At 42.5% G+C, this 19,548-nt stretch overlaps 2 protein-coding genes across 7 annotated transcripts in view; one reads left to right on the top strand and one right to left on the bottom strand.

The window, feature by feature from the left end:
- LOC139954504 (reelin-like) overlaps nt 1–19,548 on the top strand; it is a 157,093-nt gene that overhangs the window by 61,050 nt on the left and 76,495 nt on the right. For all 3 annotated transcript variants that reach the window (XR_011788121.1, XM_071954324.1, XM_071954323.1), the window contains one exon: nt 2,439–2,605. The gene's annotated coding sequence lies outside the window, so the exon portion shown is untranslated. The remainder of the gene's footprint in view (nt 1–2,438; nt 2,606–19,548) is intronic.
- The window catches only part of LOC139954503 (uncharacterized), a 29,641-nt gene continuing 13,373 nt past the window's right edge, over nt 3,281–19,548 (bottom strand). For all 4 annotated transcript variants that reach the window (XM_071954322.1, XM_071954319.1, XM_071954320.1 and 1 more), the window contains 4 exons: nt 9,903–10,082; nt 8,906–9,085; nt 7,906–8,085; nt 3,281–7,151 (listed from right to left, as the gene is read on the bottom strand). In XM_071954322.1, coding sequence (XP_071810423.1) covers nt 7,132–7,151; nt 7,906–8,085; nt 8,906–9,085; nt 9,903–10,082 — 560 coding nt within the window. In that variant the 3' untranslated portion in view covers nt 3,281–7,131. The remainder of the gene's footprint in view (nt 7,152–7,905; nt 8,086–8,905; nt 9,086–9,902; nt 10,083–19,548) is intronic.

Below are 19,548 nucleotides of genomic sequence, written 5' to 3'. Positions count from 1 at the left end.
GCATTTAGAGAGCATACAGCAAAAATAGCACAAAACAATGTTGGTTTGTAATTAAACTGTTTTAAACAATTTGTTTGCTATGATGCCATAAATACATATTGAGAGTTGATAACAAAAAGGAAAATTAACAGAACATATTTAGGAAATTACAAGACTAAATAAATTGGAACGGATAATCATGGTACGCGTGTAGTTACTAGTGTGCTGATCATCGAGGGCCTTGTAATCAGTCAGATTGTGTCAGTGGGTGTACCACACTAAATAGAGAGAAACTTATGCACAGAGCCTCATTAACAAAATGTAAACCCACAACTTTTTCTGTATATGAAAGAGACTTCATTGATTGTTGAAAAATTGTCAAATTTTGTGGCCCTGGTTGGTGGTTGTTGACTTTGTTTAGCTTCTTAGGGTATATCTAGCATTTCTTAACACTTCTGTTTCTCATCATCCAGTGAATGAACATTACATCTTGAGGCGTGGCTCGTTGTTGGGGGCGATCTCATCCAGAGAGCATTATTTAAATGAAGGGATAAAACTGTTAATAACTGTTTGATATGGCATAGTGGTCATAGAATGGCAGTTATGACACGGATCTTTTTTTTTCTTTTTTGTTGGCCTATTTGAATACTCTAGTTTCAGCATTGGTTGGAATTTGGCTGGTTATTATAACAGTAGATCTTACTTTTGTGTTTTGATCACTTCCAATCAAGATTTGTTTGTATGAAGTTCTAATTAAATTCAACTGGGATAAAAAGTACTAGAGATTAAATCCTCCCACCCCTGGTGTATCTATGGAAAAAAATATTACTCCAATAGGAAATCTCAACAAATTCCACATTGATTGCCTTTGACTGATCTCAAACAACTTACTTGAGTTATGACAGATGAAGATGGCTTGAAACACGGAGCATGCAATCTGTTAGATGAGTAGGATATTCAAGCAATGTCTGGACTGTTACACAGTGCCACTCCCTACCTGGTACTCTGACTATGTATTTCGCTATTGTTGAAATTATAGGAATTTGTGTTTTGTGAATGTAGTATAATACCAAGTTCTATTTTTAAGCTTTTGTGTTGTGTGAATGTAGTGTAGTATGCATGGATACTTGCTCCATGCTTTGACTAAGCTTTTCAGATTCAAACTAGACGGGTTTTTCTGATATTTTTATAGCAATACTGTACTGTTGTGTTCAGGTCTTACTTGTATGCATTGGCTGGTTCTAGGCTTCTGAATGAGTGAAAGGGGCTTGGGGTGTAATTGTACAAAAAGGCTGCACCTCACTAAATTGAGAGAAAAGTCTATACATCGGTAGAGTCATGTGTAAAAATAGATAAAGTTGTGTTGTCCCATTTTGTGACGCCAATCGAGGCAGACTTTGCCTCGATCGAACATTGACCCCCCTCGAACTTGCATGCAATGTGTAGAGTAGTAGACACACTAGCCCATGTTGGACTCCTCCGTTGCAGGCAACGCGACGGAGTCCAGGGTATAAAGGTTCCATACCATTGCGAAAAAATTTACAGCATTTAAAAAAAAATATTTCTACCTAACTCAGGAAGCTGAACTTTTACTCACATGTTCCTTGTAGTTGGAACACCAAGACCGCATTATTTAAAATTGTAAATTTTCTCCTTTAGTGTTAATATTTTGTGAAAAGAAATTTGAAATTTATGTTTCCCATTCCCACTTCGGTGTAAACACTTTCCTGTGTTGATATCACTGGTGGTCTACTATTTGCAGCCAAATCGCCGTCAACTCGCGTCAACCAACCACTAAGCAGATGGATTAGGCAATTTACATGACGCGCAGAACTAAGCGGTACTGAGCATTGACGTCTTAGTGCCCAGACTATATACGTTTTCCGTATGCTAGAAAGCGCCCTCTGTTGTCCATTTGTACAAGCCATGTGAAAAGAGCAAGATGGCGGCAGACGGCTTTGCTGGTAATTTTTTCACAAGAAAAAAACTCAATTTTTGTAACTGAAATTTAACCAGAAACTAATACAGTTTCTGGGGTCAGTTTGCAAAGTCGTCCGGTCCGATGTCCGACTTCTCCACTTGCCCAGTTATCTTGTCCAGTATTATTTGAGCACATTATTTGCCCAGCTGACAAAGAACAGACTGCTCCAATTATCAGAGAGTTAGATCTGGGTAAGGCCTCTATTTAACATGGGATATGTGCTAATATTATTTGTTTAATCTCTGAAATAATGGCCTAGATTGCAACAGAGGACATCTTTGACCTAACATTACCCCAGGGCCCTTGAGCAGGCCTCGAACTCCACATTGCAATGTTCACAATACAGCATCAAAGTATTGTTTTAATTGTACTGTATGTGCATGAAAAAAAAATGAAAAAAAGAATGTGCTCAAACAATGAGGATTGGTGTTTGGTCTGAAATTAATGTTGTACTTTCACATTTTCCTTTATCCTCAAGGTTACCTGGAAACACTGGAAAGACAATTGAGGGGAGGAACATGGCAAACCCGAGGGCCATGTTGCTTGCTGGATGCTGCTTGCTGGATGCTTGTACTGCTGAGACATCTGGGTCTGAATCAACATGCTGGCTTTATTCATTCTGCCGTCATCAAGATACAAAACAAAGTGAGTTCCATTCTGTTTTTGAAGTGTTTCTGCTACCTGTGGCCTTAAATAAATTGTTTTTAATGTTGTTTGGAAACTTTGCCTTGCACACAGATCCTGCAATTTTCCTGATTACATACACAACACACGTCATCCTTAAATGTGCCATATAAACTGTCGCACTGTTCCATATCTTTTAGATATTGTTGTCCAATATGGAAAATTATTGGACGCCTCTCAATGCCATTTTCAAAGTAATCTTTGGACCCACTCATATTTCCCAAATGATTGAAGCTAGGTGCTTTCACGGCTGACAAGGCTGGTGTCTTTATGGGGTCATCGATCTCTGTATGGAAATTTTAATTTGTAAATTTTCATAGTGGGGGTCCGTACATTTTGCATGCCTCAATGTGTGTCGTCGTCCAACCCCCCCCCCCCCCCAAACCCGGCGTGGTCCATATAAATGGGTGTGAGCTTCCAGTTCTGACATAGGAGTTTCAAAAAAGAACTGAAAATATGCATTTTGTGAAAATGATTAGACAACATCCACGATAAATGTAAATGTTTGGTAATATTTTTCTCTTGAGGCTAGTTACAAAAACCCTAAGAAATATAAACTGTACACCAATTTAAAAGAAATCTTCCAAAACACAAACCAAATATATGTTTATTTGTATTTATTTATTTTTTCTCTTGAAAAGTTGATTGAACCCAAAATATTTAAATTGGGTTACTAGTTTACTAATGAAGTTATACTTGCAATTAATGTTTGTCCATACTCAATGAAACATATAGTGGGTTAAAATCAATAAATATAAGCACGCTGAACATGCACATTAGGTATGCATGAAATAACAAACCTGTGAATGATCACAGAGTCATGAGAAAACAGTGATAAATCCCATGAAATGTTTTCACTGTTTTCAAATATCAGATTTTGGGCTTGAGATCTAAACTAATCGTTTTATTCAGTTCCCAAAAACTGTTTCATTTTATGCAAAAATTATTCAGGGGGAGTTTTCTACCGTAACCATCATTATACCACGCACGTTATATGTAAATCTTTGAACATTAATATTTCCAATCTTACCAATGTTATGCACACCATTTGAACTGTTTTGTTAATGGGAAATATTTCAAGACAAATTGTTTACATTGAAAATAAATTGCATAATGTTTGAAGACAACACTTGATGAAAGATATTCAGACAAGCTTTGACGTTAATCATCTTCAATATCTCGGTAAACTGCACATGGTTTGTTCTCCTATTTAAAACAAAATGGCAAATTTGTTCGCAAAGTTGGGTATATCTCCAAAATGCAAAGAGTTCCAACATCCAACAAATTAAAGCTTAGAATATGGCCTTTCTATCTTCTTAGAGGCTCAAACATACATTGTTGTGACATACAAGGGCCATTTTTGCAGACCACGGGGTCGATTTCACAAATAGTTAGGACCAGTTCTAACTTAGGACTAGTCCTAGGAGATATACAGATTGCATTGATAGTCCTAAGTTAGGACGAGTAACAGGTCCTAACTCAAGATAAGACTAGTCCTAACTCTTTGTGAAATCCACCCCTGGCCCATTAACAAAGTTGGTTCAATATTTATTTTCATAAATACATCCAAGTGACACTTTCCTTTTGTGTTAAAATTGAAATTTCCATATTTTCTATGACTGGAGCATCTTGTTAAGATGGAATGGCGCATCAGAAATACTCATTTTGTTTAATGTTTTTATTATCAAACAATGTGAACGATATTTTTTCCCCTTTTAAGCGATGATTTATGGATAAAAATTCCATAAATACAGATTCAAATTCACACAAAAGAAAATACTAATTAATTCATGTAAATATTCATCCCATTTACATACATGTAATGTGTAATATATCTTGATGAATGAAGCATTTGTACAAAACCCACAATCTAATGTATAGCAACCTATTTACAATGATAAAAGTACAAGTTATAAAAGACACATCGCACATAAAAAATATATAAAAAAAGAAGAGGGTGACCATCCATGTAAAAACAAAAATGTTGGTAAAAAGTTGCCAAGGAAATATTTACAGAATATCATTGTTAAAAAGATATGGGTCTTCTTGAACACATTGATAGTGGAGACAGTCCTGATAACCAAAGGCAGTTTGATTCAAATGAACGGTGCAATGAGGAAGTATTACACTGATTGTAGTATGAATTAACATAACTGGGAAGAGCATATTTTGAGAAGTACAGCCTTTTCTCAATAGCAAAGTCAATAACAATTGTAATCTTACAGTCTTAGACTTGAAATTTTCTGCCATGGTGAGCTTTGTACAAGTTGTGCCTGTTTCTTATTTGTTTTATGAAGCATCATTGACCATAGATAATGATCCATATCCCATTGTGTCATGATGCTTGTCCATACTTTGCTGCTATTTGGGAGTTGGATCAGCTCTTAATGAATACAAAAATATACTCCAATATTTCAGTGGTGTATTATACAAAACTATATAAAAATGAAGCATTAATGTGCCCCTCATTCATGGTTTGACAAACAAACTAAAGGAACTGTAAATTGCCTGACGTGAAGGTAGAACAGTGGACAGATTAGAATTACGTGAGGGCATTGTCAAAAATAGGCGATATGAACACTTTGGTAGCTCAATTAGACACATTTCTATGACAGTGTCTTAAATTACTCATAGAAAACTAGACTTTGTTGTGTTCTTTGGAGATTGCATGGAGTTGGTTGACTGTAAGTTTATCTCATGTGACTTGGCCCTTAAAGACCCCCCTTGCAATGATGTCATATGTGACTTCTCTATACCCAACGTCTTCATCGATTGGGTCAATTAAGGTACAACCACTGATACATACTGATTGAGGTGTATATAAGGAAAGTGTTTAGTTTGTTTTAAACATGAAAGCCCACTGTAAACTATAAAGTCACCAAGGCTTTGAATCAATTTAAAGATTAAGATCAACCAGAGGGAGCATACACTCGGTGACAGGGTTTATACTTGAGCAGATTTCTCAAGTCCACATTCTGGAAGAGAAAACCAAACACTTCAAGATATAACACATCGTTGGTTTGGGGATTAATTTAATGTCCATATAAAACATAATGAGCTTCATTTGCCTCAAATAAAGGAAGTACACAGTATTGTAGGGAAATCACAGACCCATGACATGACAGATTCACTGAGAGTAATTCAGAATGAGTCACATTTGCAACAAATGATGAGTCTACAATGACATTCCATGGGATAAGGTTTTTGTCTAGAATGTTTGAAATTGTTGTTGTAAAGTAGTCTTATGTGGGTGTCAACTCCAACTCTATTTATGACTAATGAGAAGTCTACAGTGACATTCAAGGCTTTGTTGGCAATGATCTTGTGTTGTTAAGTAGTCTTACATGAATGGGGATGTCAACTCCAATAATATGGGCGAGTTCAAACTGATTGATGCATCGATGTGCTGCTTATCTTCATATGTCAAGTCACTCATTGTGAGCTTCTTGAGGTGTTTGGTCATTTTCTTCAAATGAGGCCCCCAGGATGATGCCCAGTAAACCAATGGAAAATTTCTTGAGAGATCTAGATAAATTAGGTTGGGCGTGTCACTCACTGACTCAGCAATGGGCTCCATATCAACACCTGTTGGAGTGCACCTTAATGTTGTTCATTTTCTTCAAATGCTGAGCCCACAATGATGCAAAGTCACCCAATGCTTGATTATACATGAAGTTCAGATGAACCAGAGTAGACAAACCACTCAGTGCCACAGCAATGGGTTCAACATCTTTATCTCTCAATGACCAATTACCCAAGTTCACTGCCTCAAGGTGTCCCATTCCCTTCAAATGAAGAGCCCACATCTCTGCACAACCTCCCAAGTATGGATTACTTTCCAGATCAAGTTTAACCAGAGTAGACACACCACTCAGTACCACAGCAATGGGCTCAATATATGTACCTTGCAGTGAACAGCCTCTCATAAATATCTTGAAGGCATACCACTTCCCCCAGTTCAGGACCCTCACTTGATGCACAGCCACCCAATGCTTCATTCCATTCTACATGTAGTTCAGACAAGGTATCTGAGAGTTCTATCTGCTCTATAAGTCTCCTAGCCTTGTCATGACCATCAGGGAAGAATTTGTTCACATATTCCTTTCTATCTGTATCTGAAAACCCCTCAAGTCTGACACAAGTTTGAACTTATTGAGTGTCTCACTGTTACCCATTGCCCAATCATAAGCAATTTTGTCAATTAGGGTTGTCTTGCCAATTCCTGCTGATCCGCTGATAACGGTACGTTTGATTGGATTTTTCTCTCTTGTTTCAAAGTGGAACATTTCTTCATATGGTTGCAGGGTATTTTCCTTTGTTTGAATCATCCCCCTCATGTCAACTTGTTTAACTAAACATAGCTTAGTGAAGATGTCCCATTATGTGTTTCTTATCATCATCAACCCATGGGAGCATCTGTACATAGCTACCTGTATTTGTATACACTATCTTCACCGCCTTTCCAGCTTTTATGCAACAGCTTGAACTTACTCTTGGTCTGGTGTTCCTGTTGGGAAATAGAAACAAAATCAAATTTAATCAAAAACATTCATGCACTCACACAACACTGAAGAGTGCTCTGAATATTTGCTAATCACAAACTTTTCAAAGTTTCATTCATGAGCATTGGTCGTTAATTCTGTAAAATCAACAACCCAATTTGAACACATCTACAATCAGCTTGTGGTTTTCATGGTTTTTCGACATAATTATTCAACAACAAACGTAGCATTTGTTTGTTTGAAGAAATGACCATTTGATCTTTTTACTGGGCTGAACTTTGTTAAAACATGCACTGTGGGATGTGTGAGCAACATTGTCCAATATTATTGTTTTTAAATCTGATTTGACATTAATGGTTATTATCACAGTAAGACACCACATTTAAACACTGTAGTTTTCATACTTGAAAACCTTATTTCCAATGGACCAACAAGTAGTACCTAATATTTTAAAAGCAAAAAAATTGTAACCAAGATAGAGCATTGGATTAAGGGTTTCATTTTTATACTCAATTCAACTCAATTCAATTTACATTTATTTATACAAAACATTTCCACAATATTATAGAGCTACATAGGGCCTACTGTTAAATAACTTCCATGATTGGAATTTGTATCCCTGTTATACATTCTGATTGCCTTCTTTGAATCACAGTGATTCCAAAATTATTGTTCTTAAATTTACAAATTTTGAAAACCAATCTGTGAATGTTTTGGTTGCAAAGTCGCATGAACACAAGGAAGAATGGTATAAAATACCTGTAACATTCGGAATGGTATTTTGGTTCACAGTAACTCCAGAAGTAGGGCCCAAGAAGCCAACACTATGATGCTCAAAAGCCACACTTTGTCCTTCAGCAGGTGGTTGGTTAGGACGGACTGTATGAACATTAGATGGTTGCTGGCTGACTCGGTCTTGCCGATGATCATGTCCAATATCTGATGGAAAACAACATTGATTGAGGTTCACATTCCAGAAGATAACACTTCATCTTGCTTAATTCAAGACAGCAACTTCCCATAATTCATTGATGAGTACAATCCAAATGGTTGTCCTCTGCAGCATTCTTAACTTCAATATTGACGTCAAATTTCAAACCCAACTTTGCCCCGAATGTCGTTCATTCTGTAAAATCAACAACCCATTTTGAACACATCTACAATCAGCTTGTGGTTTTCATGGTTTTTCGACATAATTATTCAACAACAAACGTAGTGTTTGTTTGTTTGAAGAAATGACCATTTGATCTTTTTACTGGGCTGAACTTTGTTAAAAACATGCACTGTGGGATGTGTGAGCAACAGTGTCCAATATTATTGTTTTTAAATCTGATTTGGCATTAATGGTTATTATCACAGACAGACACCACATTTAAACACTGTAGTTTTCATAATTGAAAACCTTATTCCCAATGGACCAACAAGCAGTACCTAATATTTTAAAAGCAAAAAAATTGTAACCAAGATAGAGCATTGGATTAAGGGTTTCATTTTTATACTCATATCAATTCAATTCAATTCAATTCAATTTACATTTATTTATACAAAACATTTCCACAATATTATAGAGCTACATAGGGCCTACTGTTAAATAACATCCATGATTGGAATTTGTATCCCTGTTATACATTCTGATTGCCTTCTTTGAATCACAGTGATTCCAAAATTATTGTTCTTAAATTTACAAATTTTGAAAACCAATCTGTGAATGTTTTGGTTGCAAAGTCGCATGAACACAAGGAATAATGGTATAAAATACCTGTAACATTCGGAATGGTATTTTGCTTCACAGTAACTCCAGAAGTAGGGCCCAAGAAGCCAACACTATGATGCTCAAAAAACACATTTCGTCCTTCAGCAGGTGGTTGGTTAGGACGGACTGTATGAACATTAGATGGTTGCTGGCTGGCTCGGTCTTGCCGATGATCATGTCCAATATCTGATGGAAAACAACATTGATTGAGGTTCACATTCCAGAAGATAACACTTCAACTTGCCTAATTCAAGACAGCAACTTCCCATAATTCACTGAGTACAATTCAAATGGTTGTCCTCTGCAGCATTCTTAACTTCAATATTGACGTCAAATTTCAAACCCAACTTTGCCCCGAATGTCGTTCATTCTGTAAAATCAACAACCCATTTTGAACACATCTACAATCAGCTTGTGGTTTTCATGGTTTTTCGACATAATTATTCAACAACAAACGTAGTGTTTGTTTGTTTGAAGAAATGACCATTTGATCTTTTTACTGGGCTGAACTTTGTTAAAAACATGCACTGTGGGATGTGTGAGCAACAGTGTCCAATATTATTGTTTTTAAATCTGATTTGGCATTAATGGTTATTATCACAGACAGACACCACATTTAAACACTGTAGTTTTCATACTTGAAAACCTTATTCCCAATGGACCAACAAGCAGTACCTAATATTTTAAAAGCAAAATAATTGTAACCAAGATAGAGCATTGGATTAAGGGTTTCATTTTTATACTCAATTCAATTCAATTCAATTCAATTCAATTTACATTTATTTATACAAAACATTTCCACAATATTATAGAGCTACATAGGGCCTACTGTTAAATAACTTCCATGATTGGAATTTGTATCCCTGTTATACATTCTGATTGCCTTCTTTGAATCACAGTGATTCCAAAATTATTGTTCTTAAATTTACAAATTTTGAAAACCAATCTGTGAATGGTTTGGTTGCAAAGTCGCATGAACACAAGGAAGAATGGTATAAAATACCTGTAACATTCGGAATGGTATTTTGCTTCACAGTAACTCCAGAAGTAGTGCCAAAGAAGCCAACACTATGATGGCCAAAAGCCACTTTTTGTCCTTCAGCAGGTGGTCGGTTAGGACGGACTGTATGAACATTAGATGGTTGCTGGCTGACTCGGTCTTGCTGATGATCATGTCCAATATCTGATGGAAAACAACATTGATTGAGGTTCACATTCCAGAAGATAACACTTCAACTTGCCTAATTCAAGACAGCAACTTCCCATAATTCACTGAGTACAATCCAAATGGTTGTCCTCTGCAGCATTCTTAACTTCAATATTGACGTCAAATTTCAAACCCAACTTTGCCCCGAATGTTGGTTGATGTAGTTTGACGGCAATAATCTCTTCCCATTTGAGAGTTTTGTGTAATGTGTAAAAAGACAGTCAAGTGTGTAAAAGACAGTCAAGATTAGTGGTTGACTTCTCAATGTGTTAAGTTTTTAGGCCTACCTCTTTCCCTCTTAGTTTGTCTAATTCGGAAATCAAAATCTTAGACATTGCATTGTCTTTGATGTCTCTTCTTGTTTTTCTTTTGACTATGTATTTCAGTGCTTTGTTATACAGTCGGGTCATTGTGTCTGGGAGGGTGTTTTCTGTGTCATATAGCAAACACATATGCAGCAACAGCGTGGGATTCTTTGCCAAATCAGACAAGGTATTTGAGAGTTGTGGACAGAATAAAAAAGACCACATCTGTTTGAACTCACAACAGACGACCCATTTTGTTGTTCAATGCACACGCCTGGAACTCAGAGTGCTTGAGTGGTATACATACGGTCACTGTGGTCTCTAGGTATTGTCGAAGCAGTGCAAATGTTCTTGCCGCATTTACCGAGTTGGCGAAGCACCTCTCGATCGGCGTATGCAGTTTAACAACGGCCCACGCCCAAGATTTATTATTAAATTCTGAAACAAAATCTCAAAATTAAACGAAACTAGAATTTGTAATGTGTAAAGGACAGTCAAGATAAGTGGTTGACTTCTCAATGCGTTAAGTTTTAAGGCCTACCTCTTTCCCTCTTGTGACCAACTTGGTGACTTAGTTTGTCTAATTCGAAAATCAAAATTTTAGACATTGCAACGGGCTAGTTGTTCAACTAGTTGCGTAATAGCTGTGGACCCTTTCACGAGGGATGCCTGGATTGCTTGGATTTTAACATCCAAAGACCGTGACTCTGGTCGAATAATGTCCCAAACCAGCTGATTCACACGTACACTGGAGAGCCCAACACAATTTTCAGGTTTATTGTACTTCTTGACGAGCTCATTGTATTTATCATCGGGGATGAACAAACCATTCACCATGTCAGCCAAATCTTTGTCAACGGCTTTGTCACAACGTTCCTTATTGGTGAATTTCTCAGTCATATTTTTGAAAATGTTCACTGTCTCAGTTTTTGCACACTCACTCTCAATTTCAACCGGTTTATCAGATTTCTCTGCACTAGTTGACGGTTTATCATCATTATCCACATGCTTGTGAGTGTGAGGTTGTGTCTGATTACTCAAATCTAGTTCTTAAACCTCCACGGGTTCTTCAGAATACTCAAAACTCTCTTCTATTTGTCCTACGCGAGCACCGAGTTTATCCTGATTTTCTTTAAATTTGAACCAACATGTTCAAAATGGTTGACATTTTGAGATGGTTGCTTCCCTTTTGGAGCGGTAACACCGCTACCGGGATTCATATCAGATGTTTTTTGTCGTTTTGATGGTGTAACTTCACCACCAAGGCTGCCGGTTTTGGGTTCTCTCTGGTACGTGGTGCAATCTCATGTGGTCACTGAAGTGTGGAATGATGACGTAATAGAATTATATTTTCCAAGCGTTTTTTGTTGTGTATTCTACAATAAATTGAAACTGTTTTCCATGCGTATGAGCGCAGCGCAGGAGCATGAATTTGTTTTAATGATGTAGGCCCAATGCATCTCACAGCCCTGCCATCCCATAGTTACCCATCACCGATCCCGAGGATGTGCTTATTGCTGTTACCGTTACTAGCGTGCTTTACTTTTTTATCAGGAGAATGAACTGCGTGTTGCCGTGGGTGCGGGGCTGTATGTATATAGGGGGAAATTTCCTTGGCCAGCAATCACCATGTTGTTGGGAAATGTCGGACGCACTGAAAAGTACATCAGAATAAAAAATACCAGCACCAGCTTTTGAGAGACCGCAACGTCCAATCAACTGAGATACAAATTATGAATTAATTAAATCAGAACCGGTGGTTTAAACACAATTTTGTTTTGATGGAATAATATTGATGCTAGTTCAGAGATTTTATTCCGCGGTTTGTATTCATTTTGTTTACACTTTACAGTCATGTTTTGTTTGTTTAATTCGGTTTTTTTTTACAGTCGTGTTCTTGTCTGTTTTAAGTGCTCATATCCTTGCTGTGGTAAAACTGTTTTCCGCGTTTGATTGAGAGCCATTGTATCCAATATACAACATGTTCTATAATGATCGTCCAGCAGGGCTCTCGGCAGCAGTAACTTGGCACGTATCGGAACTCAGTACAGTGCTGTCTGATCGCAAGGGGAAATTTGTTTACGATCAACCCCCGATGCTCGAAAAAGTTAAACCTGTTAAACCGGTTCGCTGTCTGAACATACTCATTTTGATTATATGGTTGTTTATAGTGTTTACTGACTCCAGACAAACTTTTACAAACTGTTTCTCTTCACAAAATTGCAGCGTAACCAGGGAAAATAATCATCAGTGATTTGCTATGCCCCATTCACACAGCTCTACAACCTTATGACATGTATGAAGACCATGCTGATGATCGTGATCTTAAGCTTTACCCAGTCGAGACGCGATCGCTGTCAAAATTAAGCAATTTTGCAAATTAAAGACTCCAAACAATTGTTCTGCCTCCAAGTCAAAAGGGTTGCTGACTCGCTGCCACTACCATTACTCCTAGACCAGCCAACCAAGCGGTTGTTTCTACTTCGAAAAGGTTGCGGACAGTGCTGCGTTTTTTAATACGACCACAGAGATCTCACCACGATGCTACCATACTGCTTGTTTGATAATGGCATTCCGCTACGACTTTGCCCCGATTATTGTTGGCTATGACCCGGGTACGTTTATTTTGAACTTGTTCAAAATAAGCCTGTGGAGAGAACACAGCTTCCCGACCTAGGAGATCCCAGCTCGACCAAACTATACCCATCAAGATCCTCCCACGTTTGGCCCGCGATTTGCCACGCTCTGGGCCATTTTTCCAGTGACGCAGAAGCCGCGTCTATGTGTGAACAGGATTTCTGCGTAAATTAAAACAGACGCATAAGAAATAAGGGCCTGGTTTCTTTGATCATATAGTCTAGAATTGTATAATGTAATCTGTTATTAAACTTCGTCGCATTTTCCCCTAACCAACAGGTTTGATTTGCTAAGAGTTTTACATACACACATAATAGCGCCCTCTCTCGTCCCATACTGCCCCGCGGTCTGGCCGCCATGTTATCTTCCTCTTTTCTCCTAGCACCGACGCGAGTGGGCATGTTCTTTTTCTGCTCTGATAAGTGTTAAGTGTTTTTAGTTTTACATATTATTTCTGAGTTTTTTTTTAACAGAGTTTGTTTCCTTTTTTTCTGGAGTCTCCTAGAGTTTGTTTTTTGGTTTTTTGGAAGTATTTTTGGTTGAGATATGGAAAAACGTGTTGCCCTCTCTAACACGGGCCGAGTTGGTGGTACTGCCAACACTGACTCGGACCCATGGGCCATGTCGGTGGGCACGGTAGTGTCCTCTCCATGGCATGTTACCCGCCCGGCACTGGGTAGTGTCTGGAACCCCACTGGCCAAGGGGGGGGGGGGGGGGGGTGGGGCTCAAGCGAGTCCTCCGTTCCAGCGTCGACCAGTGGGGCGAGAGCTAAGCAAAATCGACCAGGGGTAAGAAATCCAAAGCTGGTTCGATAAAAGGAAGTTGCGGCAAGCGGGCTCGGGCGAGCCCGCAACCCGTAATTTCAGGCGGGCTTTTGGGCACTAGGGCAGAGGAATTATCCCTTTCCAGACCCGCCGCGGTGACTTCCGGAAAATCCAACTCGGCCCGAGGCTACCGTCAGCCCGGCAGTTTTCATGGAAGCATTCCGGTCGATCACAGCATCGCTAGCGGCAATGTCTGGGTCCGGATCAATTGCTCCAACAGGATTAAGCCACCAGGGCCCGCCTTTCGAGGCACCAGGGGCTCAGGCCTATCCCGGCGCAGTCCAGGGATGGCTACCGGGAAACCAACTCGGCCTCCCGCAGACGGTTTCCCAGATCCCTGCTCCGACACCGAGTATTATCGTCCACCCGTCGGGAGGACTCGCTGAATCAAACTCGGGGGGATGCCCAACGTGGAAATCCGCTACGCGTAACGGAGCATATTCCACTCGGCTCGCGGGCCATGTCACGTGACTTGTCAGGTGGCGTCGCGGACGTACAAATACAGTTCAGACATGCAGCATCGCGTCGGGTTCCGTGATTCTGTGATAGACCGCCCGCGCGTGGGTGCACGCGAATCTGCAAGTGGCAGCTCGCATGGGGAGTCAGGCGTGACTGCACATGATATTTCTCGGGCGGCGAGCGTAGCCACTCACGCCGACCCACTGGATAAGGGGGGGTCCTCGGATGACTCTTTGGGGTCTGAGGATACTGTTGACATGAATAGGCTGTCCAATTTTGAGACCCAATTGAGGCTGGTCCAGCAGGATATGATACGGGTGTTGAACCTTAGACTCTGACCCAGCCCCTGCTTGCCAGTCTTTCAAAAGACGCACGGCTCCAGTCGAGCCGAAGCCAGTAACCTTCCCAGCCATGCCCCTCGACTCAGTTTGCGCCGATGACATGACGGCTATTGCCGAGGCCACCAAGTGGAAACCAGTAAAATCACGCGAGACGGCTTACTACCACTTCCCACAGGCAGACTTCGAAAGATTTTTCTCAGTCCCATCGATCTCTGATTCCGTCAAGGACAAACTGGTGGCCGATGGGGCAGCCTCGGCCCCCAAGGGAGTTTTCATGGACAAGGTCCGAGCCAAATTGGAGGACTCCATGCGCAAGACCGCCCCGGGATGCAGGCATCCTCGTTCCTGCTCCTGTTGATTGAATACTTAGTCAGTGGGTGCGAGGAGGATTCAACAATTCCACCGGACGTGCTCACGGCAAGTTTTAATTGCATGGATGCTGGCGTTCGCTTCCTCCTAGGTCAGTTCACTCATGTCTCAATGATGTCAGTCCTGACCCGACGAAACAATATTTTGGACGCTCTCTTCCTCCCGACGGAGGGAGCGCGTAAACGCCTCCTTGCCCTTTCACTCCTTGGCAAGGATTTGTTCAGCGACAAGTTCCAGTACGCTGTGGAGGCGGAAGCCAAACGACTTGACGCCACGGAGAAAATCAACCTTCGTAAACCCAAGGCCCCACTGGCAGGTAATAAGGCCAGAAAGACCAAACAGGGATTCCAAATCCCTCAGCATCGCCCTTTCAAAACATTTCGGGGAGACCGACGTGGTCGTGGCTTTGTGACGCCAGCTGTCCCAGGGTCCCGACTGGCCTTTCAGGACCGACAACAGGGACAACAACAGCAGGCCTTTCAAGCCAACAAGGCACCATTTTCCCGGTTTTCGGGAGGATGGCGTAAGTGACTTGTCCGCCTCAAGGCGGCCTCCCGTAGACGGGCCCACGGGGGGCCGCCTCCAACTCTTCCAAGGGCCCTGGGCGGATTTGATCCACGACGAGTGGGTGCTTCAAACAATAAGCGTAGGCTACGCTTTAGAATTTACAAGCAGCCCCCCGTCGGGGACCCTTGCGCGCCAGACACCAGTGCCCTCTCTTCTCGAGAAACGCGAGGGGCTCGAAAGAGAGATTCGTTCCCTTCTCACAAAGAACGCTATTCGCATGGTACCCAGAAAACAAGAACTCACAGGGTTCATGTCCAGTTTCTTTCTGACACCGAAGAAGGGCACCGGTGTCTGGCAACCGATTCTGAATCTAAAACCGCTCACTGCATCACTGGACCTACAGGACGCTTACCTCCATGTACCGGTCCTCCCAGACCATTACAAGTTCCTGCGATTCCGTTACAAGGACATCACTTACGAGTTCACTGTCCTTCCCTTCGGTCTTTCAACTGCCCCCAGAGTGTTCACGAGAATTATGAAAGCACTCGGGGCACATCTTCACCGGCAAGAAATTACCACATTCATGTATCTAGACGACTGGCTCGTTGTGGGCCAGTCCGAGGCAGAGGCTCGATCAGCCATGTCCATGACGCTAGATCTAACGACCTCCCTCGGGTTTATCGTCAACGAGGAAAAATCTCGTCCGACGCCAACTCAGCTTCCAATTTTTCTTGGGGCGGAAATCGACCTCCAGAAGGGGATCTCCCGACCATCTCACGAGCGAGTGGCGAACTTGCGGCAATGTGTTCAACTTTTTCTACAGAAAACATCGGCCTCCGCCCTTGCTTGGCTCCGCCTCCTAGGGCTTAAGGCCAGCATGGTAGACCTGGTAGGGTTTTGCAGGCTCCGCATGCGGCCCCTGCAACTACACCGAAGCGGGACAAGTTGGGTCACATGATCCCGATACTTGCCACATTCATCCCCATCTCCAATGGTGGCTCCAGGAGGCAAACATAGCGACAGGTTTGTCCTTTCGACAAAGCCGACCGTCCGTCATCATCACGACAGACGCTTCATTGACGGGTTGGGGGGCGACACTGTCCCCACGACAGGTGTGCGGTGTATGGGAAAGAAGTTTCCAATCCCTTCACATCCACTTACTGGAGATGTGGTCAGTGGTGAATGCCCTCGAGCGGTTCAAACCCCAAATATCGGAGCACCACGTGCAGATAAGGTGCGACAACACCACAGTGGTCGCCTACATCAACCACCAGGGGGGCACCCGGTCGCCATCTCTTTGTCTACTTGCATGGAACCTCCTCCATTGGGCCACCGGATTCAATATTCATCTCTCGGCGGTTTATCCCGGGCACTTCCAACGATCTGGACGATGCGCTGTCCCGGGGAAGGATCGTCCCGACAGAATGGTCACTGCTCCCAGCGATTGCCCAACTACTCTTCAGTCGGATGGACCGGCCACATGTAGACCTATTCGCAAAGGCAGCAAACACTCAGTTGCCTGTGTATTGCACCCGGAACTACGACCCCCGGGCCCTACACATGGATGCCCTGTCGATGGCATGGGACGGGATACTGGGGTACGCTTTTCCCCCAATCTCCCTAGTGTCGAGAGTACTGGCAAAGATAGAGCGCGAAAGTTGCAAGATTCTGCTCATCGCACCCTTCTGGCCCCGCCAACCCTGGTTCACCAGGCTTGTCAGACTTCTTGTCGACCACCCCGTGATCCTTCCGCAGAGGCCAGACATCTTATTCCAACCGTCGTCGGGGTTTCTGCATCCGGTTCCGAGGGACCTACACCTGACTTGCTGGGCTGTGAGATCCCTCACAGCGGCAGACCTTTCGGAGAGCGCTGCAGCAATTGCAGTACACAGCCGTCGATCATCCACCAGGGAGGTGTACATTAGCCGACTACACCGTTTTTACAAATGGTGCGGAAGGAAGACTGCGGATCCCGCCAGTGATCGGCGATTTCTTCGTCCACCTCTTCCAAGAAAATCTTGTTGTCTCCACTATTCGTAACTACCGGTCAGCCATTGCGGCAATACACAACGGGTTTGCTGATGGGTCATCGGTGTCGGACAATAAAGCCCTCTCCCAACTTATCAAAGGCATGTTTGTGGAACGCCCCCCAGGCCGGAAGCTAGTTCCCTCCTGGGACCTAACTCAGGTTCTAGAGTCCCTAACAAGGACCCCCTTCGAACCCCTTGGCCAGGTATCCCTGACGAAAGCGTCCATCAAGGTGGCCTTTCTCCTAACAGCAGCAACTACGAGACGGAGGAGCGAACTTCATGCATTGACGATTGACCCAGGCCACATACGCTGGGACCAAGGTGGAGTTCGCCTCGTCCCGAGGCTGGGATTTCTTACCAAAAACCAATCCCCGTCCTTTCAACCACCAGATATCTTTGTGCCTGAACTGAAATCTCTGTCCTCGGTTCTGGAAGACAGACTATGGTGCCCTGTATGGGGGCTGAAATTGTATCTCAGCCGCATTAAGGTCCTCTGAGGGGAGTGCAAACAGCTGTTCATTACCTCTGTTTTCCCTATCGGGCTGCATCCAATGATACGATTGCCCGCTGGATTGTTCTGGCTATCAAATCTGGCTCAGCAGCAGACTGCATGGCCTACGCATTCGGTGAACCCGGCCCATGCTCACGAGGTCCGGGCAATGGTTTCATCATGGGCTTTCTTCAAGGGAGTTCCCATGGAGGATATCATCAAAGCAGCATGCTGGAAGTCCCCAAGTACTTTCACGTCTTGCTACCTGAAGGATGTTCCACAACAGGAGGGGCGAGCAGGCCGTGCAGCTCTGATGGCAGCGAAGGCCCCCTCCAGCCGAGGTGACGTCTCCTCTCAGAAGAAGTAGCGGTACCGGACACCCCCCTTTTTGGTGAGTGCACCCTCTGTTCTTCCAATATTTTATTATGTTGAATTTAATTCAGTTGTAATTATTTGTTGTTGGCCACGTGCCTCTCTAGCTCGTTCCTGGGCTCCGATCCAACCCCAGGCGGACTCACTTCAGTGAGTCAGCATGGTTCTGGACTGAGAGGGGCATCTTGGTGGCCCGCACATGATAGCTCTTGCACCCACCGCCTGTAGCGGTGCCAATCAATGCGATATAGTGGCTCTACGGGTAAGTGAGTGAAATAGACTTCCCCCCCACAATAGTGTAGTTGGAGTCTACATACCTGCCAACTGTCCCGATTTTCCCGGGACAGTCCCGGTTTCTGAGTTTCAAAGACGCCTAAAATCGGGACTGTCCCGGTTTCTCAGATTTCACGATTTTATTATTAAAAAGTAAGAAAATTGATGATGAACGGCTGAGAACAAGACTAGATGTATTTTAGACTTGCTGAGCGAACGTGCATTTCATCCCAAAGTAGCCGTGTGAGTGAACAAGTACGCACGTGTAGAGGGAGATTCGTGTGGAGGACTTGTATCAAGTTTATTAAATCATTTGTCAAGCATGTGGTGTGTGCGTGTGTGTGTGTATATCAATAAAAACAAATGTTGTAAACGACTGATGAAGAGTTTAGTTGTATCATAGACTTGTTGAAACGTGCGCTCCCTCAAAAAGTGTCCGTTTAGTCCGTGCAACAACATTGTACGCGTAGAGAGATTCGTGGAGAGGACTTGTACCAAGTTTATTGTGTCAAGCCAATTCATGCGGTGCGTGAGTGTGTGCGTGTGTACATACATGTACATAATACGTTATGTACATGTATTTGCTTCATCGACGACGTCGTGATACAAAGGGTGTTGCGGTCGCCATTTTGTTAAAACCGTAAGTTGATTTTCAAAATGAGTGGCAGTAAATCGAAGAGGTCCTGCGTTTTTAACGATAATTACGCCACAGATTTCTTGTGCATTAAAAGCTCAACAAAAAGTAGGCATCACGCTTTCTGTGGCATATGTAGAACCGATGTGAGTATTGCTCACGGTGGACGGGGCGATATAGTCGCCCACCTAACACTGCCT

This window comes from Asterias amurensis, chromosome 2, assembly GCF_032118995.1.
Source record: "Asterias amurensis chromosome 2, ASM3211899v1".
Taxonomy (NCBI): Eukaryota; Metazoa; Echinodermata; class Asteroidea; order Forcipulatida; family Asteriidae; genus Asterias; species Asterias amurensis.
Note: the sequence above shows the minus strand (reverse complement) of the source record. Positions and strands in the feature narration are given on the sequence as shown.